At 53.8% G+C, this 26,986-nt stretch overlaps 8 protein-coding genes across 8 annotated transcripts; 2 read left to right on the top strand and 6 right to left on the bottom strand.

The window, feature by feature from the left end:
* Window positions 1–2,512: 2,512 nt before the first annotated feature.
* On the bottom strand, window positions 2,513–2,721 carry GLOTRDRAFT_132790 (uncharacterized protein; the record flags this gene model as incomplete). The annotated part of the gene is made up of 2 exons (XM_007871655.1): window positions 2,513–2,569; window positions 2,626–2,721. The coding sequence occupies 2 exons, from the start codon at window positions 2,719–2,721 to the stop codon at window positions 2,513–2,515; spliced, it is 153 nt and encodes a 50-aa protein (XP_007869846.1).
* A 295-nt stretch (window positions 2,722–3,016) lies between these two features.
* GLOTRDRAFT_140882 (clathrin adaptor, mu subunit) lies at window positions 3,017–4,751 on the bottom strand. The gene is made up of 7 exons (XM_007871654.1): window positions 4,531–4,751; window positions 4,269–4,467; window positions 3,912–4,186; window positions 3,555–3,859; window positions 3,382–3,505; window positions 3,169–3,328; window positions 3,017–3,111 (listed from the first exon to the last, which is right to left on the bottom strand). The coding sequence occupies exons 1-7, from the start codon at window positions 4,727–4,729 to the stop codon at window positions 3,063–3,065; spliced, it is 1,311 nt and encodes a 436-aa protein (XP_007869845.1). The 5' UTR covers window positions 4,730–4,751; the 3' UTR covers window positions 3,017–3,062.
* A 67-nt stretch (window positions 4,752–4,818) lies between these two features.
* GLOTRDRAFT_112366 (uncharacterized protein) lies at window positions 4,819–6,519 on the bottom strand. The gene is made up of 9 exons (XM_007871653.1): window positions 6,467–6,519; window positions 6,346–6,417; window positions 6,186–6,280; window positions 6,085–6,127; window positions 5,959–6,032; window positions 5,742–5,900; window positions 5,424–5,681; window positions 5,347–5,366; window positions 4,819–5,286 (listed from the first exon to the last, which is right to left on the bottom strand). Exons 1-9 carry the CDS (start codon window positions 6,485–6,487, stop codon window positions 4,952–4,954), a joined length of 1,077 nt encoding a protein of 358 aa, XP_007869844.1. The 5' UTR covers window positions 6,488–6,519; the 3' UTR covers window positions 4,819–4,951.
* A 2,477-nt stretch (window positions 6,520–8,996) lies between these two features.
* GLOTRDRAFT_96189 (uncharacterized protein) lies at window positions 8,997–13,219 on the top strand (the record flags this gene model as incomplete). Its single annotated transcript, XM_007871652.1, has 8 exons — window positions 8,997–9,038; window positions 9,336–10,965; window positions 11,351–11,443; window positions 11,649–11,788; window positions 12,195–12,463; window positions 12,738–12,951; window positions 13,077–13,156; window positions 13,192–13,219. 8 exons carry the CDS (start codon window positions 8,997–8,999, stop codon window positions 13,217–13,219), a joined length of 2,496 nt encoding a protein of 831 aa, XP_007869843.1.
* An 819-nt stretch (window positions 13,220–14,038) lies between these two features.
* GLOTRDRAFT_123072 (PLP-dependent transferase) lies at window positions 14,039–17,856 on the top strand (the record flags this gene model as incomplete). Its single annotated transcript, XM_007871651.1, has 13 exons — window positions 14,039–14,197; window positions 14,253–14,409; window positions 14,463–14,512; window positions 14,572–14,616; window positions 14,677–14,785; window positions 14,842–14,887; window positions 14,947–14,951; window positions 15,007–15,393; window positions 15,458–15,851; window positions 15,900–16,046; window positions 16,108–16,222; window positions 16,277–16,816; window positions 16,867–17,856. 13 exons carry the CDS (start codon window positions 14,039–14,041, stop codon window positions 17,854–17,856), a joined length of 3,144 nt encoding a protein of 1,047 aa, XP_007869842.1.
* A 1,191-nt stretch (window positions 17,857–19,047) lies between these two features.
* Window positions 19,048–21,231, bottom strand: GLOTRDRAFT_132784 (kinase-like protein; the record flags this gene model as incomplete). Its single annotated transcript, XM_007871650.1, has 9 exons — window positions 19,048–19,405; window positions 19,464–19,534; window positions 19,587–19,715; window positions 19,773–20,126; window positions 20,185–20,274; window positions 20,331–20,669; window positions 20,722–20,865; window positions 20,930–21,121; window positions 21,181–21,231. 9 exons carry the CDS (start codon window positions 21,229–21,231, stop codon window positions 19,048–19,050), a joined length of 1,728 nt encoding a protein of 575 aa, XP_007869841.1.
* Window positions 21,232–22,281: 1,050 nt separating this feature from the next.
* Window positions 22,282–23,311, bottom strand: GLOTRDRAFT_80996 (DUF775-domain-containing protein). Its single transcript, XM_007871649.1, has 4 exons — window positions 23,110–23,311; window positions 22,975–23,047; window positions 22,436–22,911; window positions 22,282–22,385 (listed from the first exon to the last, which is right to left on the bottom strand). The coding sequence occupies exons 1-3, from the start codon at window positions 23,237–23,239 to the stop codon at window positions 22,479–22,481; spliced, it is 636 nt and encodes a 211-aa protein (XP_007869840.1). The 5' UTR covers window positions 23,240–23,311; the 3' UTR covers window positions 22,282–22,385; window positions 22,436–22,478.
* A 152-nt stretch (window positions 23,312–23,463) lies between these two features.
* Window positions 23,464–25,621, bottom strand: GLOTRDRAFT_117868 (WD40 repeat-like protein; the record flags this gene model as incomplete). Its single annotated transcript, XM_007871648.1, has 5 exons — window positions 23,464–23,977; window positions 24,035–24,195; window positions 24,253–24,659; window positions 24,720–25,082; window positions 25,166–25,621. The coding sequence occupies 5 exons, from the start codon at window positions 25,619–25,621 to the stop codon at window positions 23,613–23,615; spliced, it is 1,752 nt and encodes a 583-aa protein (XP_007869839.1). The 3' UTR covers window positions 23,464–23,612.
* Between the last annotated feature and the right edge of the window lie 1,365 nt (window positions 25,622–26,986).

The following is a 26,986-nucleotide window of genomic DNA, read 5'->3' as shown; positions in this document are numbered from 1 at the left end:
GATTGACATATATAGCTATAAATATTCGAGACACAATTACAGAACATGTTGCCCTTCAAACACCCATACTCACAGTGTACCTATCCTCTCCGATAACATGAGGCTCCTTGTCTAGACCACGAGCGGGTCAGAGTGCACTGTCGCAAGGTGCCTGTTGCCCCAGCGGACCATATATGCGCATAGTCCCGAACCTAGACCATAAACATTAGATGCTACCTGGAGCTGGAGAGGAGGCAACACACTGACACCCCAGTCCTGGTACTATAATTCAGTTCTTGTCAGCACTGGCCTCCCCTCATACTTCTATGTCACCTTGCAAATGCACTTACATATTGCATGCATATATGCCTATATCTCCACATTTAAGCCTATCCGCAGTCAAACCAACTGCGAGATTAGTTAGGATGCGCGGGGTTTGCATCGCGTCGACGTACAAATTTGCCAACAGGCACCACAGGTGGCCCGGACATATAGCTCTACGTCGGCCCCACATTACCGTAGTCCGGATGTACCCCCGAGTCAGCCAGCGACGCCGCACGAAGTGCCACCACCGTCTGTTGGAGCCTCCGAGCTGACTCATGCAAGCCGGACATCCACTTCAAGAACGTAAAGCAGTGCTCACCATCGGGATGTTGTGGCCATTGTCCTGACTGCTGACATCCAGCGTCGACCCCAGCGAGTCCATATACTTACTTCGAGTACGTGTCCAGTGCTCATCTTCGTTGGGTAACTCAGATCTGCCGCCGCAAAAAGAGACTAAATGTTGAAGAGTAGTCGCGAGACGTAGAAAGCGCGAGAAGCAGGAGAGCGAGGAGGGGCGAATGAAGGGAGAGGAGAGCAGGGGAGCGAGAGGAGCGAGGAAGAGAGAGAAGTATGAGACAACTACGCGCGCCAGCGGTGTTTCAAACTCAGCTAGCTAGCCAGAAACTAAACTCGGGCAAGTTTATGAGATATAGTTCAAGTGAATACTTGCGAGAGTTGGCGTGGAACGACTGTACTGGCCTATCCCAGTTAGATAGACATCGGTAGACCTAGTCGTGGTGAAAGATGAATGAGCTTGGCGCGTACGTGACTTGCTCACGTGGTCAGACCTAATTACAAGGTGGCTACCTAAATTAGTCGATACAGACATCTATCGCTGACTTCGGCCGTAGAGTTAGAGCTGGTCACTGCTAGTCAGGGCCTGACTAAGAGGCTCTGCCGCACAGTGATGTACATCTCCGAGATGACGGAGCTCGTGAGCAAGGTGAGCAAGATGCCTGTTAAATCGCGAATTCGGTGGCCCATAGTTCGCATGTCGGAAAAATCAGAAAAGCCTGATATTGCTATACAATGCCAGATAATGCACTGATAAGTTAATCAGGTTCGAGGAGAGTTATCGGGTTCAGAAATGATCGAAAAGCGCGTATAAGCCTCCGTCAGGCTGATCAGGCCTGACAGGGTTTACAAGCCATTATAAGGAATGATAAGCCCAGATAGGCCATGGGTCCCAGAAATTACAAAAGGAAGAGCCACTCACGCCACCCGAAGGTCATCGACACCACTATCTTAGTGTCTATCTAAGACGTCACTAATACAAGTACTTCGACTTCGATTCGAACGAGCGGCCTTGAGATGAACAATGATATATATGAAGACTAACGATATAACTACTACACTATGCAACAATAACTGTGTAGGTCCCAAATTGGCATATATACATCATGCATACTGCCTTACCGGGCGACTCATAATGACTGGACTCGGATACCGTCGCTTGCGCTCACGTCCTCTGACGTACGGCTCCTGTAGATTTCACCATAGCTTTAGACTTAGGCTATAATGCTACCGTAGTCGACATGCCACCTTTAAGACACTAAATCCGTGTAAAGGCTGCGACCGTATTTCAAGATGTTTCCGACGTACAGGATCTACTACAGATATTACAGCACCGCCAGAAGCCCCTACCTAAGCTAAACCTGACAACACCTGATAAGGGCTTATCACCCTTGAAACATAACATTATAATGCCTGATCAGTCCGTCAGGTTCTGTCAGGGCTTATCAGTCTTTTCCAGATTTTCCGACACAACAGGTCTTCCTGCCAAGGCAGTCACTTTGCCAGAGTACAACGTTTCGGGGTGTTGTGCGGCAACAGATGGCTTTGGGACTTCAGCAATGGATTGCAAATATAGCTTATGAGCTACAAAAGTCATGTCAGTAACCGCGACGCCAACGCAATACTACAACGTACCCCTGATAGCCGTAATGATACGCTTGCGGATATCGAGATCAGTGATTTCCGGAATGTCCGGAGAACTGCACGGGTACAGTCAGTTGGGAGGTTAAAGGGGAAACTTGGAACACACTGTCAAGCTCTGGGTAAGGCCGTCAGACAAAAGGGTTAGATATCTTGGACTTCGGGCGGACAGACCCGTTTAATCCACCGCAATCACATCAAACTCCGTATCGCTACTTCCGCCGGGCCATATAAGGCGAAGTCGATGCATTGCGTCCAATCTGTCCTCGAGATGCTACTGGAGCCACCGTTCCACCTGATCCTCCTGTGCATCGAAGGAGAGGCCGCTGGGCTGATCCCTTGTGAGAGACCTGGAAGTGAGAGCGTGTGCCCCAGAGAGAGGCTCACCTTAAAGAACCTGATAGCTTTGAGTTTTGACTTTGGAAGGTCCGTCTTTACTTTGATCACGTCGGTGATCGAGTCCACACGGCGCGTAGGGTCCATGTCTAAAACAATGGTTCTCTCTTCTGGACGGAGAAGAGCTATAAAGAAGTAGCACGCCAAATCATACCGGGGTGTCATTATAGAGTGCGTTTACGTGAAAATACTTGGAGAGCAAGAGACGCTCGATTCTCTGTTGTGGCAGAATGTGGCACACGTCGTGGAGTTTCTCACGGTGGGCTTTTGAGTCCCCCGCAGCATCCGAGGGTATTACACCCTGAAGAGTGGGTTCTAAGTTCCGTGCAGTATGTCCCGGATTCAGAACAAGGCCTTATGCCGGGGTCCACCGCAGATCGGAGGGTAACAAACCCTAATAAATCCAGTATCCAACAGCACAATTACATTTACATGGGTACAATAGGGGCGCTTCCCTTCTCAATTGCCGTCCGCAAACTGTGCACCCCTTGGTCAGTCATCACGCAGACAGACACCGACGATAGCACAACACACCTATAATCGTCCCCATTTTGCGTGATATACCGTACCCAGGGCAGTGCCTGGTACCCGCTCTTCTCCACAATCTTCAAGTACCGCACCTGGATCCCTGACACAGTGAAGTAAGGGATCTCGAATTTTACCGTGATTGGTGCCCGCTTCTCCGCGTCTTGCTCTAGAGGGCGGCGGGTGAGCCAGCAGCCCAGCACGAATTGAAGGGGTGCCCACCTGCCCGTACACTCGGCAGTCCAAAGTGCGCGCGCATGAGGAACTCACGCGCTCCACCCAGCTGCTTGATCTTCCACACGAAACACGATTTGTCCGGCGCGTATTGCACGCTCCCCGTCGACGCCTACATCCCATGAGCGACCGCCCCACATCCTGTCAGTCAACCCACTCACCCTGAACTTGGGGCTATCTGCATCGTCCGGAACCGGCACGTAAATCTCGACATTATTCGCCGTGCTCCGCCGCTTGAACTGCGCCTTGCACTTGACCATGTACTCGATCCTGCTGCCCTTGTGGCTCTCCACGGCGGCCTCGACCCAAATCAGCGGCTTCACGGGCGTTGAGAGGCGGTAAGACATGAGCTCAAACTCGCCGTCGGGAGGGATGAACGAGATTGTGCGATCGTTCTCGAACCGCGACAGCCGCACGCACTGGTGGAACTTGACGTCCTCCATCTCAATCGCTTTCCCGCGGGATGCTGTGGGACTGGGTTAGTGAAGGACGAGGGGAGGAAGGAGCGAGACGCGCACTTCGCCCGGTGGTTTCGAACATGACTTTGTCATTAAGTCCTAGCCGTAGCTCGGGCATGCCGGAGAGGTAGCACTTCATCTTGACCGCGCCCAAGATCTCAGAGCGCACAACATTGCCGTTTGCGTTCACAAGCAGGTTCACGCTCTCGATAACGTCCAGGAACACTTCATTCTTCCGGTATCGGATCCCCTCCGTGCGCCACGAGACCGCGTTTGTGACCGCCATCGGTGGGCGCACCTGTACCTCCAGTTTGTGACTCTCCTGTGTAATGTACCTGTACGCACCAAATGTTAGCTCGTCTCACATGGCACGTCGCAAGAAAGGAAAGGACGATGGGAAATGGATAGAAGACATACTCTTGCAGAATCTTACTCTCCGTCGTCTGCGGATACCCGAAGTCCATCATCTCGTCCATAAGCTCATATATAATCACAAAGTTGTCCCGGATAGATTCCTCCTCGAGCTCCTTGAAGTACTCGGTCAGCACCGACACCAGTCTGTGCAGGAATATGATGATCTCCGCCGCGTTCGAGTTTCGTTTTGACAAGGCCAGCACTACATCCCGCATATCCAGGTTTCAAAACGCGTACTAGCAAACAGAGAGCATAAACAGCTCACGGTACAGATTCGAATGTCGGATATGCATGTAATTCACGCCCTCCCTCGAGAAACACGGCGTAACCTGCTGGCCCTCCTCCTCGATGTCCAGCACGATGGGCATAAACCGCTCAATATACGACGTCGGTACGTCATCGCGGTACGTTCGTGTAATAAGCGGCTTGCCTTTGAGGTCGAGTATTGCAATTAAGCTGGCCATGGTCAAGGGGAGGGTAGTGCTGCGGCAATAGCCGAAAGCACTTGTTTAAAGTGGCGTATCGGTGGCAGGTATAACAGAATCCTCATGCGCGGGAGTAGACGTATAGCAAACGGAAGCAACAATGTCGTGATTAGGATATTGTAAGTAGACGTCCGGGGTAGATAGCATATTTCCAAATTTGAAGCGATGCGAGAGAAGGGGGTCACGGGGGAGAGGGCAACTTCACTTCCTCTTGAACCAAGCCAACCAACCCCCCTCGTGCTCCTCCTTTGTACCCTTGAGTAACGGCGTCTCCTCGCCCACCCGCTCCTCATACACCGACCCTGCCCTGACATCCTCCTCCACAGCGCTCTCCACCGCAAGGGGCACGTCCGTTGCGCGCCTCGTCACCGGCACCGGCGACTCGTTCTCATTCTCACCTGCGCTCTCCCCGGACCGCGGCTCGAGCGGCTCCCCAAAGTCATCGATCCCGAGTCTGCGCTGGCGGAACTTCCAGATGATGCACATCACGAGTAGGGTGCCCTGCATGATCCCCGCGACGGCGAACGTGATCCAGCCTGCGGGACGGGCGTGAGTCTCCCCTGCACCCTCATTTCACCGAGCGCTGTTGCACTTACTAGTCCAGTTCGTTCCCGGCCTGCATGGTTATCAGGCTCTCAGCAAGTAAACTCTCAGACGAGGGCATTGCACTCACCGTAACGCAATAGACAGTACCATCAACACCGCTCCCGGGCTCTGTATGCACATCATGGGTATGCTCAGCGCGCCGACCAGCTTCATCCTGTACGTGTGCACTATCTGTGGCGCGTACTGGACCGCGGCGAGCCCCGCGGACGCGACGCCCAGGAACGTCGCCCAGAGCTCGATGTGCGGGGGCAGGGGCACGCCGGAGGTCGATGGGGGGAGTGGGGTGGTTATCAGGAGCGCAAAGGTGATGAAGGTAATGAGGACACTGGGATAAGTACTTGTGTCACCTAACTTAGCGGACGAGAGAGGGGAGTGAATGACGAACATGTGGATAAACACGACCCATGCAAGGGTGATAGAGAGACGCCACTCGTCGCTCTTGATACTCGTCTTGACGTGCTGTGGCGGCCTGCTATCGTGTGCGTCCACATCTACCTCGGCGTACTTTTTATGCGGAGGGTAGTATACCATGTAAAGGACTAGACTTCGAGCCGCGAGGTCATACACGCAAGTCGCAGCGAGACTGGAAGAAACGAACATACATTATCGTGAACATGGACCACTGCAGGAAGACCTGGAATACCCCCGCGGTCATCTCCAGACAGCTGCCGAAGCCCTGTCCGCGTACTCTGCAACCGTATCGAAAGGAGAGCTGCAAGAGCACGCACGACATATCGACAACATCGCATTATGCTCCACTGCATGACCACCCTAGCATCATTCCATCCTCTCAAGCGCAATTCCCGGCAGAGAGAGGGGGGAGCCTCACATGTTCAGCATGCCAGACGCGGCGGAGGTGCTGCCAAGGAGCAGGAACCACGGGCTGAAGCCCTCGCTCGACTTGGTCAGGATAATCCTGAAGTGCTGCGCAATTTCCATCCATTCATCAGACTGGTCTATCCCACAGAGATACTGAGAATGTTGCCCACCTGGGGTAAATAGGAGATAATGAGCCCGACACATAGCCCGCTCGTGAGGAACGCTGTGAACCAGTCATGATGCTAACAAGGTCCTTCAGTCAGAAAAGAGCAATACGCATATTCGACTTACAGGTTTACACGAGTCCGACATCTTGCAGGAGACCGACGGAGACAGAGGACAGAGAGCCTGTAAGTAGGGCTCTGTGTACAAGGCGGCCTGACGCGCCGTGACAGGAGTACGTGACTCGTGACTCGTCACATGAGCGTGGCTCTCACGATGTGGCATTGTGGCAGTGGCTGCATATCAACTGTGGATGGTTGATTTCTGGCAAATTCAAACCTATACAAGAAGTAACCAAACAATACGCTCAATATAATCCATCTTTTTACGAGGATGATCAAACTTGCATGATACTGTAGTAGCGGTATCTCCAATAAATTTGAAGAACCATGCCCATGGCATTGTTCCAGCTTACGGTTTTCGGGAATGTGGTCTTTACCTAATTCATAAAATGTAGAATCGGTCACTCCAGTTTTGAAGGGGGCGAGGTGCGGGGGCGCGGAATTGAGGTAACAATGGTATCATGAAGGATGCATCAGCAGGACCTCTGCCCGGTATACTGAGGCCAATTAAAGTCACCGAGTTCACAAGCTCTGCCTAGGCAGCGGGCTAAGGGCCTGTTCGGATCATTGGTTAAGCTTTGGTTTGGTGTTGGCTTAGCTTCAGAAAGCCGGAGCTAGAGGTGCTCGAAGCTGAGTGGCATAAGCATGACACAAATCGACACATCTTCCCACCACTAAAAAAGCAGACTGTGTGATGCAACGTGACAGGAAATTTGGGGCTAAGCAGAACGTTCCCAAACACACCCTTAGCTTCGCTTCGTGATCCGAAGCCAACCCTTAGCCATTGGCTTCATTTTTGGCGGGTAAGCCAAGGCTTAATCAGCGTTCCGAACGGGCCCTAAGAGCCTCTGGGTGGACGACGGTTGGTGCCGTACCTCGTAGGTACAAAGACGATGACATCCTGGCTGTTGGCTTATCCTACTCAGTACATCGGCTTTCCCGAAATCGGTGCATTTGCGTTGCGCGCAGGAGCCTGTATGCTATTAGGAATATCACGATCTTGACTGGAAATCGGGTGAGATTGGGGTGCAAAATGGTACAAAAAAGGACTGGGTGGTTCGGAACCACCTGCTATAGTGGCAAACTGGGGCTGTACCTATTGTAAGTTGCCGGCGAGCCTATGTTTGTCCAGAACAAATTGGTACAAAATATCGATCAAGACGCCTTGGGAACTTGAAGGCCGGTTCCTGAGAAAAAAGACAGGAAATTATCATATAGACATGAATTTGGAATATTGAGCCGAAGGATGCTCGAGCATGAAGAGCATGGCCGGACAGTTGCCACTTCCGTAGTGTTATTTCCAGCAACTGCTAAGACACATCTAGACCAAACAGCCCTTCATAGCACCACTCGCGTTCGACGGAGGTTTTTGTGTATTCCGATGATTTCGCCAGTGCGCTAGCCACGGGGCTCATTGATAGGATTATGCTAATCCTCCGACACGAAAGCAGGCAGGCTTGCCGCGGCCTGTCTAAGTACGCAGCAGACCCGGAGGAAGGGAAGCCCAAAGAGGAAATGGCGAGGTCATATTTGGACAGTTTGACGCTAACGCTGACAGCAGAGCGATTACCTGCTTACGACATGTTTTATTTATATTCTGTGATTGCGTCAAATACTTCTTCTTAAGTTCTTATCCCTAAACCGGTAGTAGGCAAGCCTAGTTGGGAACTGTGGCTGAGGATCGGAACTTCTGTGAAAAGGTCAATGTTATCGTCGCTCGCATATAAAGGCAGCGCCGCTTCGCTGCCTGCCCATACACACCTTTCTCTTCCCCTCTCACTGTGGCTATCTTGGCTACAAGATGTCGTCGACTTTCTGCTAGTCCCACGGCCTAAGGTATTGCTTCGGCCGTCTTCTAGTCAGTCACTCGCCCTTTCAAATTTTGCTAATATTCCTCAGCCTTCGTTAGAATTTGTAGTAATTTTTTGGCCAAGAGCAATCCATTATCTAGGACAACAGGATAGAAGAGGTTACGCACTCTACGTTCATCGCTCACGTTGACCTTTGCTCTCCGAGGGATTCGAACTCAAGACCAGGCACGGTCAAACCGTACTGGCGGTGCCGACCGATGAGATCTTGGGTTCGGAGTCGGCATCTTCGATCTGACAGGGACTTCATCTGACGTTATCACTGCGCGGCCTGTCCTGGCCAGTCTGCACTGGCGGGACGCTGGCCACGGCGGCGATGCTCCCCGAGGAGCCTGGCGTTTATATCCCTTTGCCCGCAGTGGATATACGACGAGGAAGGAGGCCACGACGTCGAACGAGGTAAAGCAGACAAGAGAAGGGATTTGCCTCGAGCTTGGCACGTCCATTTCATTATCGCTGTCCAACTAATCTAATCTGTATCATACCATTCAGGTTGTCAGGACATAGCCGCTGGCCGTGCGCCTTATAATAGTCCGGCCGTCTTTGAGATATTGACGCCTGTCCGCCCTTGCCTCCCCCACCGCTCTTTCACCGACCCGTCCATTGCCCATATACCCCGACCCAGTCGCTCGTTGTACCACACATCTCGGTAAAACCTACATCCACAAAATGTCGCGGCCTCTCTCGTATGACGTCCGCTCCCCCCGATCGGTGAGTACTCTCGTGTTTCACCTTGCGTGCGTACAGTAAGCGCCGTGTACGCCCTCGGTGGTGTTGGTCATGTCGGTCTCGGGCTCTGCTCGGGACCCTCCATCAAATTTCCTCGTGTCCTCCTCACCGCAAGCCGAACACCCCTCCTTTAAACTTAGACTTGACACTTCCTTTCGCGCTTACCCCGCACCCTCGTAATCCCCTTTAACCTTTGCTTCCCTTATTCTTCGTTGCTTCCGCTTCCTCGCATCTCCACATATCCAACGAATAGCTAGTCTCTAACTTACACTTCACCAGCCCCGCCCCAAATCAATGCATGCGTACAGCTCACCATCCACTCGCCAACTCTCCCCCTACCTCCCGCCCATGCCCGTCCCTTCCCCTTCGCACCGCCCGCCCAACCCGCGACGACACACCCTCGGTCGTCCGCTGCGTTCCAGCCCGCTCGCGGGACCCGCCTTGGTGTCTCCCGATAACCAGGACTATGATGCCGAAGACCAGGACGGGGACCGGAAGAGTCTCAGGAAACGCATAGCGAGTGTCGGCGATCTACTTGGGAAGGGCAGGGGGAAGCACGATGAGGGGGAGAGGGAAGGAGATGAGGAGCACAAACAGACCTCATCTTCCGGCTCGCATACGAGCACTACCGCTTCGCGCCCGGGCTCGTCAAGCGGTTCGCCCACCTCTACCTCATCCTCGTATACCACCACCACCACATCGATTTCGCTGACCTCCCTCTCCTCGCATGATCACTCATCCGAATCTATAACGACCTCTAAACTCGGGAAGCGAATCAGCTTTGCAAGCCTCCCCACGACCGTCAAGTCCAAAGGAAAGGAGAAAGAGGTCCCGGACGTACCTGCCCTACCCGAGTGGGCGCGGTCGTCCTCCGCGACGAATGCACACATACACAGCAACAGGGACAGGCCGGCGAACCACCGGTTCTCGTCGTTACCTTCAAGGAACGGGGCGTCTCCTCTCTCATCCACACCTATGAACGCTCGTCCCTCGTCCTCTCACTCTAAGTTCCCATCCGCCACCCAAGCGCGTGAAAGAGTGCCCAGTACCTCGTCTGCCAACGCAGACTGGCTCCTCTCGAATCCGTACGAATCGATTCCCCGGTTTTCCCGCCTCGGCCTCGCGCGCACCGGCGTCGTCATGCCCGTGAAGAAGGCGAGCGCGGAGGGGCTGCGGGTGCGACGTGCGAGCACTCTGAGCATGCGGAGTGCCGCTGGGGGAAGGACCGAAGAAGATGGGGAATGCAACAGGGAGGGAAGAGGAAGAGAGAGAGCGGGCCTGCCGACGCTGACAGTCACCCCGCCCGAAGTCGAGTCCGGCGCGGCGCTCGCCAGGTCCGCGTCCAATACCTCGCGGACGTCCGAGGTGAGCGGCAGCACCGGCAGCCTCGGGAGTGCGGTGAGTCTGGGCAGCGCCGCGAGCGGGAGCGTCAGCTCGCTGGGGAGCACGCAGAGCGAGCCGACGACGCTCGGGTATGGCGAGGGGGAGGGAGGGAAGTTGGTCGGTTGGGTGAGGAGGAAGATCGGGCGCGCCGCCTCTGCGTCGCCTGCTCCTGCGGCTGCGGCTTCCGAACCTCCTCCCGTGACCCCTCCCGCTATCCCACCCGCTGCGTTGGTCCGTGAGAGGAAGGACAGCGAAGTGAGGCGGGTGAGAGGGCGGGAGGAGGCGCTCGCCGCGCTGGAAGGTGCCCGCCGGACACTCCCACCCGTACCCGCGGTATCAGACTTGGGCAGGACGCGCGACTCGGACAAAGCAACCCTCCAAGGGGACGCAGAAGCTCGGATCGCGAATGTACGGAGGACGCGATCCGAGAAGGCGTTCTCGGTCGTGCGCGGGGCGCGCGGGGAAGTCGAGTTTGCCAAGACCGAGATAATTGTGCAGGTGGCGCAGACGGAGAAGGGGAAAGGGGGTCTGTGGAGGAGATTCACTAGCGTGAGGAGGAAGGGGAAGAAGGAGAGGGCAATGATAGCGGTGGCTGCCTGACCCGCTCAACGATCCGGCACTCGCTGCGGCTGGACCTTGTTTCTAGATATCCATCTCTGTTGTCCGAAGGTTTGAAGATATACCTTTAACTTAAAGCAGGCTCGTGCCCCGCGCCGTGCATGCAATGTATTAGATACCAGCCAGGTGCAACAAGTAGAGTTAATCCTAGCCACCCATATTCACAAGTATGTACGCAGGCTTGTGGACTGTAATGATTAGTCTGTTTAGAGAGTGGCTACGTCTTATTGGCAGTGGAAGGCAGAAGGGTGGATTCCTTGTCAATCTATACCTGACGACGAATGTGGCATGAGGATGTGAGACTCAGACGTCGTCTCGATGGTCGTTCCTCACAAGCCAGGTGTGGCCACGAAATATCTCTTCGCGCTTCAATCCTGCTACCAGCTGTGAGTCGTAGTGCTTTCACTACTTCGTAGAATTACACGGGGAAATCATTACATGCGAAGATGATACTGTACTATTCTTGTGGCTACATATCTACTCTTATGCTCGTGTGGACTCGAAGCTCGAAAATGAAATACTACAGGATATGCACACATAACCATCAAGCACCCATACTCACCTGGCCTTCCCGAGCGAAATATGCTCTAGCTTCGTGGCCAGCGTCTTCGAATACTGCGCTGACTCGACATCCGGATCGGGTTGCAATTCATGTTCCTCTCGATCTCGTGAAGCGGATTAGACACCCCGGACATGTTGGCGACTCGGCAGCACGCCGCGTGGAGGCGCAGGTAATCGGGGTCGGGCAATGGCAAGGAGGGGTTGGACGACGCGAATGTGATCACAATGCCGCTAATGATAGCCTCTTGCGGCAGCGGGAAGAGTTCGGTGCACCCTGGGATTTGATCGATTAGTAGAAAGAACAGCAGCAGAGGAGTGTTGCAAGGCATACCTCGATCGGTTCAAACCAGTCTGATGTTTGAAAACAGCAGGGGTAAGATGATGGCGATATGGGAGAAAACAGGGAATATTCACGCACCAACGTTCTAGCCTTAATGTGATCCCCGGGAACCTCCTTGAGCAATTCAGCTACTTCCTCGTCGGCGAGGTGGTAGGAGGGTCTGGCAGGCGAGGATAATGATACTGGCGTCCGACCTTTGAATTGTCGAACTCCAGTATGTCAACATGATTGGTTAGGGATGCACACGGAGATGTTTGAAATTATGGCGAAGAGGACGAGGACTTGAATCGAAAAGCAGGGGCATCAGGACGATGAGAGGGTTCGAAAGCCCGACGGAGCGCGAGGGCCTCGCTTTGTTAACGCACTCCCCCTTAAATTCTTGCTACTCGGCTTCGAGTATGCAATATTTTTCGTCAGGCTTCTGCTGGCTTCTGCCCACTGTGACTGGTGCAGAGCAGGGTGTGGCAGAGCAACCCCTGTGGCGCCGCCGGTCGGACGCGATCACGTGCGTTTGCGGACCCTCGGCGCTCTCCAGAGTCTCGTAAGTGACTTAAGAGTCTACCCAATGTCTACCTGCAAAATCGCGTACAGTGGGTATGGACGCGATCACTTGTGGGTAACGGGCGATTGACTGCTGATCAGACTGTATTTTGGAAACGTTCAGGATAGCTAGGTGTACCTTTCGGTGCAGACATTTACCAGTCGGTGCACGTGTACTACGCTCGTGGACCTATGCTTCGGCGATTGACTTGCAGCGGGACGCCTCTATTGTCCTCTAGTCTATCGTCGAAGCTTGGGACCACAGAACAGGAGCTGAGAGAACGGCCGACAGAGTGCCAGGATATGAAGCTAGGCTGGATCACTTCTGTTGGAGGATTCCAATGCGAGACAGGCATGTGCACCGACACAACTGCCAGCTGGACGCGGCAGGGATGGCCAACCATAGCCAGGCACGTCTTCTCGTTTCGATCCCGACGCACAGCATATGAGCTGGTACTGAGGACAACAAGCATGCGACCGCAAGTCTTGTTACAATCTCCCCGAGTCCCCCCGGCCTTTTGCTGCAGACATGGACTTCCCGAATTTGTATAACTCTTGTTATCCGAAAGGCATTGCAGGTGTCTTTAACGCGCAAGCAACCAGCTGAACGTACACAAGCCTTCGGGAACGCGAAGGAATCGACGAAGGGTGCTCGCTGGTGTGCATGTTACGTTGGACGATGTGTCGCTGTAGGGCCTCAAAACCGAAAATCTTGCACTAACATTTGTTGCATGCTAATTGACTGTACGTAACGATGTCCTTCAAGTCTCCAACTCACTCAAGTTTCCCATTGGCCACATAGAACGAACTGCCCAGTTCACCCGGTACTCTCCGGCATATATGTTCCCCTGGCGTATTCGACGCTGTCGCTTCTCCATCAGGTTGGAACTGAACTGCATAATTAAATGCAGTAGGTATACTTAGGTATGCCGACTGCATGAAAACGGCGTGCTTACACTGCGGTCTCCGTCTTTCTCCATGGGAACCGCCAATATTATCAAACTTAAGAGGCTTTACTGAAGCTCGAGGAACGCTCGCGTTCGATACTGTTTTCAGCAGAGGTTTTCCCTGGCGCTTCCGCTCACATGCTAGTCTCATTTGTTCATCGTTACGCTGCACACGTAACAATTATGCCACCTTCCATTCATCTAGCTGGCAGGACTTCGGTAGCCAGATACTCCTTGTGGACGTCAAGGGATGTTCTCGTGAGGTTCGTGGGCAATCACTGCCTATGTATATTTTACTCATCGGACTCGTGTCCCCAGTATTCGGATCACGGTTGAACGTGCTACGTGATCCCCCACTTTCGCCATTATATTTGGATGCTTGACCGCTGCTTCTTCCATGGAATACCATCTTCGGTGCGGCTGCAACAAGTGAATACAGTCATACGCACCACAACGCTGCGTGCTGTCAAGTAGGCTCTCCAGTGCTGACGTTGGGTGTTCTTACGCCTTTCTTTCGACAGAACATAAAAGCCGTCACCACATTGCTCTTCATGAACCACGAACGACCAACCTCGCATTGATAGGCATCCACCATGGCAAGCATCACCACCTCGTTCAACGAGAACCACGAACGCGTCGGCTCCTGGTTCCTCGGACCCAAAGCTGAAAATCTTGACTATTTCTCCAAATTCTTCCATATCATCTTGGACGACATGAAGAAGGGCCGTTTACTATTTGGCCCCAACGACGCTGTACGTCTCATTCGCATACTCCTATCTCGATCAAGGACTCATACACTCCATATAGCCTTCAATCACTAAGGGGATACGCGCGTCAGAAGCCTTCGGAAACGGAATGGCAGACCTCGAAGAGCTACTAGGCAAACTGTCAGAATTCATGTCAAATCACAATGTTCCCTTCTACTCCCCCAGATATATGGCTCACATGTCTTATGAGAACTCCCGTATGTCCTACTTTCCTGGGATCGGACATGCGTCGTTCTAACGCCTTCTCCAGTTCCTGCTGTGCTCGGTTACATGCTCGGTCTATTCTACAATCAAAACAACGTGCGACCCACTCGTCCGCAAGAAATTGTTTTGTACTAATGCGCGGCTGCCCCTGTCAGGTCGCTGTGGAGGCGTCCCCGGTGACCACTCTGCTCGAATGGGAGGTCTGCCAATTTCGTGGCATTGTGATTCGTGCGTTTCCTGACTTCTCTCGGGGGTTATAGGTGGGACAGCAGCTATGCGAAATGCTTGGATACAAGCGCCATTCTCTGGAGATAGCCTCATGGAACCCGCAACACAAACGCTCTGCGGACGAAGAGCCCTTTGGCTGGGGTATGTTGACGGGTCATCCCGTACTATATGGCACTCTGATCATGAACTCGTGGTAGGGCATATTACTTGCGACGGTTCCGTTGCGAATCTGGAGTCCATGTGGTAAGTCGAGCCTCTTTCTCCGTTTGAGTCTCCGTTCACTTACATATCTCGCTGTCCAGGGTCGGTGAGTACTCGTAACATAGAAGATATTTGAAGGTAACCCTGAATCTGTGATACAGCTCGGAACATGAAGTTCTATCCGCTGGCTCTCAAAGATGCCATGACCGAGTCCAAATTCAAGGTAATCGACGGGAAAGAAACGGAAGTGCCGCCGCCTCTGGCCTTCGCCTACGATACCTTCAGAGTTCAGCCATGCGTCGGCGACGTGAAATTTTTCAAGGACTGTTCCGTCTGGGATCTGCTGAACCTCAAGCCAGAAACGGTCCTCGGCTTGCCGGAGCAGTTGACGATGCAGTTTGGCATCTCGAGCGATTTCATCGCAGGTGCACTGAACGCGTACGACATCCAGACTGTTGGCAAGGACGCGTTTATCCAGAAGTACGACATACTGCAGCCGCACTATTTCGTTTCTCGCACGAAGCACTATTCGTGGCCCAAGGGCGCCGGTGCGTCCATACTCCCTGGTTGACGCGGATCTCTCTCACATGAGTGGGTCTTTGGAACAAACAGCTGTAGCGGGAATAGGTTCCGGGAACCTCATCGGCGTGGCCGTCGATCTGCAAGCCCGCCTGGACACCGAAGACCTGCGGAAGCGTCTCAACGCCTGTCTGAGCGAGAAGCGACCCGTGTACTGCGTCGTCGCGATCGCCGGCAGCACAGAGCACGGCGCTGTCGATCCGTTATCTGAGATCCTGCGTCTCAAATTCGAGTACCAGGAGAAAGGTTTGTCGTTCCTGGTCCACGTGGATGCTGCCTGGGGTGGCTACTTCGCCTCCATGAAGAGGTCCCCGCCAGTTTATAGGACGGATCCAGAAAATGCGTTTGTTGGTACCATACCGCTCTCGGATTATACCAACAAGCAGTTTCATTTATTCAAGCTGGCGGACTCTGTCACGATAGACCCGTACGTACCATTGTTACCTCCTTTGCAGCACGGCTCAACGTAGGGCAGACACAAATCCGGCTACGTCCCATATCCCGCCGGAGGCCTTGTGTACCGTGACGAACGCGCCAGGTTCCTCGTAACATGGACGAGTCCATACCTCGATGGACAACAGGGAGGTGTGGAAAGCATAGGTGTATACGGTCTTGAAGGAAGGTCGGTGCAGATCACATGGGGCAAGAACTCTTCTCTGAACAGTCATCTTAATACTTTGTAGTAAACCGGGCGCCGCGGCTGTGTCCACTTTCATGAGCAATGAGGTTATCGGACTGCATCCTTCCGAGGGCGGTTACCACACTTTGCTCGGGGAAGCGGTCTGGACGGCGACTAAGGTAAATATGGTTCTGTCGCTGCGTCGGTGTTTCTCATAGCTGTGTTCTTCGCAGATGTATTGCCATTGGGTGACTATGGACAGCGGCGCAGATGGGTTCAAGGTCACGCCTCTGCAGATGCTCCCGGCAGAGAAGGACGGAGGCGACGTCAAAAAGGAGAAGGAGAGGATTCGGGCAACCATTCTCAATCGACCGAACCTCGAGTTGGTCCAAGATCAGGAGGCTTACGAATTGCTCTGCCAATTGGGGTCTGACCTTATGATCAACACCTTCGCTTGCAATTTTCGCCTCGGAGACGAGCTCAATATGGATGTGGCCCAGGCAAACTACTTCAATCGGAGGATTTACGAGAAGCTTTCCATCCTCAAAGTGACGGATAACATGAACGAACGAGATATAATCCTCATGGCCACGAGTTTGTCTCAGGACGAGTATGGTGCATGTCTCACGAACTTGAAAACTAGGATGGGTGTCAAGGGGCCGGAGGACCTTTATGTCCTAGCCAATGTCTGCATGTCTCCTTTCCCCACAGCCCGTAACTTTGTTGGGAACTTGGCCGACGCATTCCAGAAGGTCGCCCAAGAAATCTCAGCAGTAAGCAGTTCCATTCGGCACCTTGGTACTTCATACTAACTTTGAGGAAGGACTGCCGTTGGCGCAACACGGTTTCGCCGGATCGCCACACTTTCTTGCTTCAAGGCACGGATCCCGTATACTTGGTCTATCTTCCGATGTTCGAGGCTGCCAATGCTAGGAAACGCGCGATTGTCAGAGCTCACCTCCCTAAGGACATTATGGACCTCTATATGGGAGCTCGCACAGACCCCACCAAGTTCTTCACCCTCACTACGAGTGAATCTGTCACCCTCGACTCCATCTTACGCTCCGGGGGGTCCTTTGATGCAGTGTTAGATCAAGGATACCCTGACTTGGTCCATCGCATTTGGCATCTCTCTTCAACGTTCACTGTCTCTGACATCACGGTCCTCGTCGAGGAGTCCTTGGAGGGGCAGCATCTTGATGCTAGCTATCCCAAAACAATGCCGTTCTACTTTTTTGGTACCCCGAAGGAAGCCCATATCGACCACTTACTCTTACGTGCACCAAATGTTCAGATTTGTGCGAGTGACGTGGAGTTTGACTTCGGGGCCGTTCAGAATGTGATCGAAGATATGCTGGGGCAAGGACTGGTCATCGTCATGAACGACGTGCCTGAATATGCCATGCAACCTTTCACGTCCAGTCATCACCCCGAGTTCTTTGAACCTAGTGCTCAACCGCAAACGTTTGCGGTGTCAGCATACGAAGTTGCTGCCAGGAGCAAAGATGGTCATGGTCTGGATGGAAGGCTGGGTAACAAGATTGGGGATGGCCACATCATCCTGAATGAACGAATCTACGTCGACTACAACTGCTTGAATGCCGACCCAACGGATCCCGCTCTTCACGGGCCCCATTCCATACTCAACAGGTTTGATCTCGAGATAGCGAGACTCTGGGACTCTTATCAACGCAAGATGGCTGTTCGCCGTGAATGGAGGGATGCATTCTTCAAGCATGTCAGGAGTGGCCCTCGCAGTGCGACACGAGGCAAGCATGGCGGCCAACCTGGCCCATCCCGTGACATGGACTAGGGGGTGTAGAGAAGCTGTACTAGTCACCAAAGTATGTCTCTGTGTATATTGTGTGTAACGGTACTTCTGTGCTGCAGATGTATGATCATCGTCATGTCATTCGAATAAACATGCCTCCTCGTGTGTGATCTCAGTGGGGCATTCATCAAGCTCGAGTGTACTTCTACATCTGAGACATCAAGTAAATTGCAATTGCATAGGGCATAGGTGGTAAATACAGACAGACTTCTAAGCGTACGTAACATGGATAAACTTGCGCAAGGCACCTCGGAGCAATCAGCAGACGAGAGCGCAATCACTGATGTAACGAAGAGAATACACTTCACAATGCATCATGGATAGCAAACGATGACAGCGATCCAACGGCCAGGGCTGCATGATTTAGGGTACGAGGCCCTACTCGGGAGAAATGATGATCGGGAGATGAGGACGAGAGACAGGGAATAGATAGGCAGGGCAGTAGGCCACTGCAGTGCGCGGGAGTGTGGGGCGATCAGTTTGAATATAAAGGATTGAAGTGCTCGGACTGTGTGACTTCGGGGGAGGGGGATAGATAGGCAGGGCAGTAGGCCTCTGCAGTGCGCGAGAACATAGAGTTTGAAATGTCGGAACTGCTGCGTCTAGGGGGGGAGGGATTGATAGGCAGGGCAGTAGGCCTCTGCAGTGCAGGGAGCTGGTCGGGCGATCCAGTAGGAACGCATAGAACGTGAGATGTCCGGACGCCTGGACTGCTGCTGCTCAGTGATGTCGAGGGGCCGTATTTATGGAGCAGTGGGTCCATCCAATGCTGAGAGGACGGCATGACGCGTCCAGTTGTGTGGCTCCGCGCGTGTTCGGATCTTGTGAAGCTCGGGAGGGGAGCGACCAAGAGGACGAACGAGTGGAGCGGGAGTGCCTCGGGGAGGGGTGTGGTAAGGGGTGCGAGGATAGCGATTAGGAAGCCGCAAGGAGAATCAAGCGGGGGTTGGTTACAGGGCACAACTTGGACAATGCGAAACAATCACGAGAAGAGTAGTAGAAGCCAGGAGCCGACTTGGAGAGGAGTTGATAGCAGGCAGGGTGGTTGAGATATTGAGAGCAATCGGCGACCTGATACCCGAGAGAGAAATAGCCCAACAGAGAAAGCAAGGGAAACCCGCAACAAGACATGTAGATGCAAGAAGAGACTTGACGAGAGGACTGGCAGCCAAATCAACAGAAGGAGTCGTCGTTGTCGTAAAATGCAGGAGTGCGTTTACGGCGATATTCGATATCCCACTGCGAGGGCGTCAACCCTTCGATCAGGTCCCATTGCAATAGGCGGGGCAGGCGCTCGGGTTTCTCCGATCGGCGCAAAAGTGTCGCGAAGATACCAGAGCGAGCACCTTCAAAGGGACCCTGTTCCACGAGAGGAGAGCGATAAGCAATCTCGGGGTAAGGGTCTTCATCGGAAGTGTACGGCTTTCCCAGAGGCAAAACGACTGCAAGATCGCCACCGTACGGAAGGTCACCGCATTGAGGAGGAATCACAGGGGCTCTGACCTTTCCCTTGGCCAGCTTACCCCAATTGCTGTAGAGCAGCGTCGTAAGAAGCTGTGTAGATCGATCGAGAAGTTCTCGCAACTTACATCGTCCTGAAGAAGGGCTTGCGCTTGAGATCACGAATAGTGGCTCGATCAAAAGGATCCTTCTCCGTCATCTGCGGCTTTTAATTAGTGTACGCAAGTCAAAGAATAGGGCCATCGACTCACGTTCTTCAGGACAACCTGAAGGTTCGGGCTGACTTTGTCTCGGGCATCGAAAACGACCGGCTCGCGCAAGACCTGGTTGAACAATACCATCCTATTCTTGTGGCCATCTTTCTCGCCTGCCCAAGGAAGCTAGGTGCGAGAAAGTTGAGCACGTTTCCGCATGACGGCGCAAAAAGTGGGACTTACCCTTCCACATCGCATTTGAAAGGCAGTAACACCCAAGGAGAAGATATCCGCATCGAAAGTGTATCCAGCCTGAGAGATCACCTCGGGGGCGGTGTACCCGTCGGTGCCAGCGTAGTCGTAGCAGTTGTACCGAGAAGGATCATCGAAGTTCTCATCGAACGAGTCGAATGTGGACGATAATTCAGATTGACGCATGACGGGGTTCCACGTAGCCTCGGTTGTGGGCTTCTGGAAGATGTGACAAAGCCCTAGGTCAGCGAGGACGGCATTCCCTTTGACGTCGATGAGGATGTTCGCAGGCTTGATATCCCGGTGGATGATCTTGTGCTTGTGGAGATGCTCAACGGCCAGCATCTTACGAGGAAAGCGTCAGCAAACATTCAGTACAGAAGTGCCGGAACGAGACACGTACCAACTGCGCAAGATAAACCTTAACGCGAGCCTCAGAGAAAGCACCAACCCTCTCCAACTCATGCTTCATATCGCCACCCGGGCAGTAGGTCTACCATTCCCATCAGCAACGCTCGGCGGAAACCCAGAACCACAATAAAAACTCACCGTCATCAACTGATAACCCCAGTCATCATGGCCAGACGCCTCGAGAGTCATCAAGAACGGGTGCACGCCGTACATCCTCGCCGCACGGAACTCGCGCATGAACATCTCGTGCGCCGCCTCATCGCCGCCGCAGCGTACCTTGGGGAGCACCTTCACCGCGGAGAGCCGCGTCGTCGCCTTGTTCTGGACGACGAAGACGACGCCGAAGGCTCCCTCGCCGATGCGCTTGAGCGTGTGGTACTCCTTCTCGAAGTCGACGGCCTGCTGGACGAGGGTCGTGTCCGAGCTATTGGCACCCTTGATGGTGATGTCGTTCTGGGAGTACTCTACGGAGGGCTTCTGCGTAAAGAGTCAGGCTAGGCAAATGGTAAGTGGAACTACTACGACGAACCTCGCCGGTGATGGAGTAGACACTGCCGTCCGTGAGCTGGACAGGCTTGGGAGAGTTCTTAACGAAGACGGAGCGGGGAGCCGCGATCTGAGCTCGCTTGGGGGTCACGATAATGGACATCCGGTCAGCGGTGTCCTTCTTCATCTTGAATTGCCAGACCGCAGCGTCAACTCAAGACATCGGACAAGTGTAAGACTAGATATCCTACCTCGATGCTGACTTGCCTGAAGGAGCCCTGGACGTTGAAGACCATGTCGGCTTTGACGTTCAGGACCTCGGGGGTAATGTAGGCGTTGTAGATAGACTCGAGCACCTCACGCTCGATGTCGGACATAGAGACAACGGGAACGGTCTTGACAACGGCGACCTCCTTTTCATCGCAGGGGAGAGCGGGGGCGGCCTAGTAGCATCATGTCAGCCACCAGATTCCCAGAGGGGAACGCAGCAATGGACGATTACCTTCGCCGCGGAGGGGGCCTTCTTCTTGAAGATGTTGAGGGTGAAACGCATGTTGATAGACGGCGGTCGTAAAAAGGATAATATGCGTGGGTGGGACTTGCTATTGCTTGACTCCTGACGCTGCACTGGTCGAGGAGAAGGCGTTAGGAAGTCGAGGGGGGGAAGTCCGTGCTGGACGACGGTCTATGTACTGGTTGTGATGAGGGTGATGGTGCGTCGATACAGAGGTGGGTGGGGAACTAGCTATTGCTTGACTCTCGACACTAGACAGGTCAAAGAGAAGGCGTTAGGTAGTCGAGGAGTGGTAGAGTAATGTGTGAGGTCTTGGTGTCGTGCGGTCGAGGTATGATGTGTGAGGCTGACTAGGTATTGCTTGACTCTTGACACTAGACTGGTCTCGGAGAAGGCGTTAAATAGTCGAGGCGGATGCGCGCGAAGGGGCGTAAGTGTAGTAGCGAAGATGAGTTGGCGACTGCTGTGTAGCTTGACTCTTCAAAGATAGATGATCGAGGAGAGGGCGTAAGGCGGTCGATGCGTATCGGTGAAGGATTGGCGGGTCGTAGAGTTGAAGTCGATGGCTTCCTGGTGGATAGTCGACGAAGGCGAGGGGGAGCTTGACTCTTGAGGACCCGGATGGGAATGCGAGGGAACGCGCCGATGGACTTCCTCGAGCAGGGGGGGGTTCGACTATATACCCAAAGCACCCAGAGATCGCCGGGAGCGTCAATCGAGGTGCTGACATCCGAGCGCACTGAGACATGGGAGAAGCAGGAGTATTGGGATGTGAGCTGAAAGGTCCCGCTCATCGAGCGAGGCCTTCAGCTCGAATCCCAATACTTGCTCATTTCTCGGAAGTTGAAGCCACGGTATCTCAGTCTTCTGCGGCTTGTGTAAGTCGCCTCGATGAAAATGCCCGAGAGATCGTCGGGAACGTCAATAGAGTTGCTGATATCCGGACTTGGAGACATGGCGAGAGTGTCAATATTGCCATACGAGCCGAAAGCCAGCAACCCCCCCTCCCCCGGCTAGGCGCGTGCTTTCAGCCCACATCGCAATACTCACTCGTCGTGTGTGGGCTGTCAGCCGCAGTGGCCCTATCGTCCATAGTTCATGCCGCGTCGATGGAGTGGATGATGACACTGGATATACCATTAAATGCTAGAGTACATGTAGAAGATTTTGACTTCCGCGCGAAGGATCAGTCCCTGCCGTACATGTCAACGAAACTGGAGCAGAGGTCGCAGAGAGAGCATACCAAATACAATACATTTATCTTTCCTTGCTTCACTTCCTCGCACTTATTCGACATTTTCCAAAAAACCGACCCCACCCGCCTTCACCTTCCCAATGAACGCCTCGTACCACCTCGCAATCACGCCCATCGGCACCGCACTCTCGGGCGTGATCCCCGTCCCGCCCACGAACCCACTCACATAATTAAACAAGTGCTTCACGATCCTCTCCGCCAGCAACGTCGGATCGCTCAGCGGGCTCACCTGCGGCTTCGCGAGCGCGGCGGGCAGCGTGGCCATCTGCGCCATGATGGAGGGGAGGGGCTCGATCGCGAGGCCCAGCACGGCCGTCACGTCGGCGGGGACCTGCGAGGGGTCGATGCCGATGGTGGGCGTCGAGGTGCCGGAGGAGAAGGCGGAGTGGGCTTGCGAGGTGCTGCTTTGCGGAGCGAAGGTGCCCCGGAGGCGGAATATCGCTGAGGGCTTTTCGTTCGACAGCCTGCGCGGAACGTTCTTGGAATCCCCGCTCTATAAAATATACGAGTACACTTCAAACACTTACATCCCGAGCAACTGGAAGCCCTTCCCGGGCCAGTAGAAGTGCACGCTCGCCCCGTACCCATCAGGGAAAGGGACTACAGAATCATAATCAATTCCCTTCAATACGTCCACACTATAGTAGCACATCGCAACGTACCAGTTCCCAGCAAGAATACACATATATGATTTATGCTCCCCGCATTGGGCAGCTCAAACATCGCATGCGTCTCATCGATCTGCTGCAGATTCGTCTGCATGAGACGGCCGGCAACGCAGCACCCAAACATCGTTCAAACCTAGCAGTGGGTCGGGAAGTTTTAAGGCAAGAGGGGGCGGGTGCGGTGAGACAAGTGAGAAAGGAGGAGCTGGGCCATGGCGGAGACGCAGAAGTAGTGCTTGTCTGGTGGCGCCGACGTCGACTCGGACAAAGGACAACGGCCTTGCTGCACCGAGAATATTCCCGCGGATTCTATACCCTGTCAGTATCAAGCAGGCAATTCTCCGTATTGTAGGCTGGGTACACCTCCATCAGATGTAAATTGGTAGACGAACAGCAACCGGTCGACGACCAGCGGGAACAGGACGAGGGATACAACGCGCTTAGCATTAATCCATAAACCCATAAAGATTCAGTGAAGCATCAAGGGGTCGACATTACGGTCACGAATCCAACGTCCGCGGATGCAACGCAATAACCAACGCGCAATTAACCGCGCCCTCCCCTCCCTCTCCCCCGTTCTTCAGCTTCAGCCACCTCCCAAACCGCATCTCCTGCCCGACACCCGCCACGAGCAACAAGCTGCCCACGTCGCTCGCCTTACTCTTCTTCACCCCGTTGACCCCATTCCCGTTTGGTAATCGGACATCCTCCTGTTTCGCCCAGGGAATATTGTCGACGGCACCCTTCGGGGGGGAGATGATCTGCAAAGAGTTGATGATGCCCGGTGCGGGAACGGTCCCCACCAGTGAAAAGGACTTGAGCTTCTGGTCGAGCTTCCATATTCGAATGGAGCCCTCCCATGAGCCTACACCGGTCAATTAGTTCACCAAGGGATAAGGAAGATAAAAGAGAGTTAACGTACCCGAGGCAAACAAATCCGAATAACGCAGAGCTGCGATGGAGGTCACCCACCGTGGCGTCTGTATCAGCCCCTCCGTCTCCGAGTGCGTCTCGTGCAGCCCATGCGCGAGCGCCTGCGTAAACACTGGCTTCTTTTTCTGGGTCGTCCACAAGCAGATCGACCTAGCATACCAGAGTCGTTCAGGATCAGTACCCCATGTACAAACCACACCAACGTACCCGCTATCCCCCCCACTCACAAACGTGCTCTCATCCAGCATCGCCACGCACTCCACACTCCCCTCCACATACCTCTGCTCCCTCTCCTTCCTCCTCTGCCCCTCCTCCTCCCCGTCCTCGTCCAGCCCCTCGAGCGCCCCGCCCTCGAGCACCTCCCGGACCTTACTCCGCCCTCCCCCGCGGAAGACGAGCTGCGTCTGGTCGACGATCTTCCAGAAGCGCACGGTGCGGTCGCGCCCGCCGACGCTCACCGCCGTCTCGCCCTTCAGCGCGTCCACCGCCTGGATGCAGTCCTGGTGCCCGAAGAGCGTCTCGACGTAGCCCATCACGGAGAGGTCGAAGAGTTTCAACGTGCGGTCGAAGGAGGCAGAGTAGAGTTGCTGGGTGTTCTTTCGGAACGTTAGACCCTACAGGAGAGTGAGCATGCTCGGTCGATCGCGGAGGGAAATGGAATGGGCGGAACTCACGGATATGAGATCCTTGTGTCCGCCAAACGCCTTCACCCACTCCCCCTGCTCGGCGTCCCAGACGACCACTTTCCGGTCTTTCCCCCCGCTAGCCAGGTACTTCCCGTCTGTACTAAGCGCAAGCGCGAGCACCTCGTCCGTGTGCCCCTTCACCTCACCCGCTTTCTCCTTCCCCTTACCCTCTTTCCGTACCTTGTGGAACACCGCGAGCTTTTTGCCCGTGGGCAGATCCCATTTAATGATAGATCCCTCCTTTCCCGCTGTAAAGAGGAATCGGGCGTCCTCAGACGCGACAGCGGAAGTAACGGAGAGTCGGTGTCCGCGCGTGCGCAGAGTAGTTGTAGGCAGCGTGCTGAAATCAAACTTGTCACAAAATTAAGACATATACACCCTCCAGAACCCGTCCGGGGCTCCGTAACAATTTCCAGCGACTACAAGACACTCACCTCATCTGCAACCCACAGCCACACTTTCCCCTTCTCCTCCAGCACGTCCTTCTTCAGCCGCTCGCTGATCAGCTCGCGGTCGATCTCCGCCGCATCAAACTCGTCCTCGCCCCTCTTCAGCCCCTCCTTCACGCTCTCCAAGTACAGCTTCGCCAGCCTCAGCCGCTTCTCCGCGGGCGTCTCGTTCTCCAGCTCGTCCCCGCTCCCCTCCTCCACGTCCTCCGCGCGCAGGTCCATATCGTCGATCCCGACATCCGACCCGGTCCCGGAGGAGAGCTCCTCATCCCTCGTCGCCCGCGGTTTTGGCTTAGCTTTTGAGGAGGAAGGGGACTTGCTATTGCTTGTGGATGATTTGGGCTTGCCGTTGGCGGTGCGCGCGAATTTTTTGGGTGCGTCGGATGTTGTCGCGCGCTTTCGCTTTCTGGGCTTTTGGGTGGCGAAGAATGAGTCCGGCATCGTGGATAATGAGGGATGTAACGGGAGCTCAGTGAATACGGGACTTCGCAGGTGAGGTAACCTCAAAAAATTGGACTTCGCGATCTTAGAGGCACGATCACGTGATATTACCGCCGAGGACCCAGAGTACCGCACCTTGGCTTCGTCTGCAAATCTATCTGGCCGAGGCATTTATGCTCAGCGACGGGCAAGAGCAGTAAGTGTTTGATATACATTGGATGTCAGTTCAGACCGTGTTATCAATTACTCGTCCATGTATTACTGCGCCGTTTATAAGTCACGTCGAGCCTGGATTAAGCCTTGGGTGAGATGATACTTGAATTACCAAGCTTTGATAAGGCTTGTTAGTGGTTGTTAAAAGGTCTTTAGTTAAGCATCAGGGAGGAAATGCAGTCGTTCCATCGCACGTAGAGGATACGAAGGGTCGGATGTTGAGATGGATCCGGATTTGGTAATGCCTCTGTCATATATGGACGGGTCGTCCTCCATATGGCAATCCTCGTTCGAAGCGTGAAGAGGACAATCGGAGCTCTGTAACAAGACTCGGAGAGAATTACACTGAAGTAGCTTTAGGTGTAAGAACAAGGAAAAGCTGAAATAAGGCCAGAGTATCACCAGCGATGGTTGAAGGAACTTCAGAATCACAAGCTCGATGGGTACCTCGGGTCCGCAACGGCCTGGTTCAGTGAGTCGTGAGTCGTGAGTGACCTCTACTTAGACTTTATTCAACCGTGGTGTTCCAATACCTATCGTACTGGATAAGCATACGGCAATCCACTTCTGTACAGTACCATGAAGGTGACAAAGGCTCAGGTATACCACTGATACGTCCACAGGGAGAACTCCTCGGTCAAGATCAAAAGTTGGTGCCAGGTGTTAAATTCCCGTCGCTCGATGTAAGTCAACAGAGTTGATCAGAGTTACACTGTATGGTGCTTATCAAGCGTTTTCTACATATGTATACCCTCGTATACCACGCCCCGTTGAACGAGTCACTCATGACAATTCTCTCGCGCACGAATAGCGCCCGAAGATATTCACCGTGAGTCGGTGTACGCTATTCGTATCGCGACTGCAGACAAGTCCCAGTCGTCTGTGCGCAGTCGCGATACGAATACCGATACATCATACCGGTGGTTTAGTGCGGATGTCAGCAACCCGATCACTTTCAGCTTTGGATCGAGTTGCTGACATCCAAGGGTGGAAAGGTATTTAATTTGCTTCGACTTAAGACCAACTACCAAGTACGCCCTTCACTTCAAGTCCCTCAAGAGTCAGCAACGCAGCGCCCCCTATCCGATATTATCGTCTTCGTACCCTCAACCATAATGTTCTTCACCATCAAGGTCAACTTCTTCAAGCCTC

This window comes from Gloeophyllum trabeum (genome assembly GCF_000344685.1).
Source record: "Gloeophyllum trabeum ATCC 11539 unplaced genomic scaffold GLOTRscaffold_00014, whole genome shotgun sequence".
Taxonomy (NCBI): domain Eukaryota; kingdom Fungi; phylum Basidiomycota; class Agaricomycetes; order Gloeophyllales; family Gloeophyllaceae; genus Gloeophyllum; species Gloeophyllum trabeum.
This window is presented reverse-complemented; position numbering and strand designations above follow the sequence as displayed.

Excerpts from the sequence above, each read along its gene's own strand:
- GLOTRDRAFT_80996 (XM_007871649.1), bottom strand. The coding sequence starts at position 23,239 with ATGTTTGGGTGCTGCGTTGCCGGCCGTCTCATGCAGACGAATCTGCAG. Across the intron at positions 23,048-23,109 it reads TGTATTCTTGCTGGGAACTG|TCCCTTTCCCTGATGGGTAC; the intron begins GTACGTTGCGAT and ends ATGATTCTGTAG. Across the intron at positions 22,912-22,974 it reads GGCTTCCAGTTGCTCGGGAT|GCTGTCGAACGAAAAGCCCT; the intron begins GTAAGTGTTTGA and ends CGTTCCGCGCAG.
- GLOTRDRAFT_112366 (XM_007871653.1), bottom strand. The coding sequence starts at position 6,487 with ATGTCGGACTCGTGTAAACCT. Across the intron at positions 6,418-6,466 it reads TGTCGGACTCGTGTAAACCT|CATCATGACTGGTTCACAGC; the intron begins GTAAGTCGAATA and ends GGACCTTGTTAG. Across the intron at positions 5,682-5,741 it reads TGGGTCGTGTTTATCCACAT|TGTCCTCATTACCTTCATCA; the intron begins GTTCGTCATTCA and ends TACTTATCCCAG.
- GLOTRDRAFT_140882 (XM_007871654.1), bottom strand. The coding sequence starts at position 4,729 with ATGGCCAGCTTAATTGCAATACTCGACCTCAAAGGCAAGCCGCTTATT. Across the intron at positions 4,187-4,268 it reads GAGAGTAAGATTCTGCAAGA|GTACATTACACAGGAGAGTC; the intron begins GTATGTCTTCTA and ends TGGTGCGTACAG. Across the intron at positions 3,329-3,381 it reads ACTGCCGAGTGTACGGGCAG|AGCAAGACGCGGAGAAGCGG; the intron begins GTGGGCACCCCT and ends GCCGCCCTCTAG.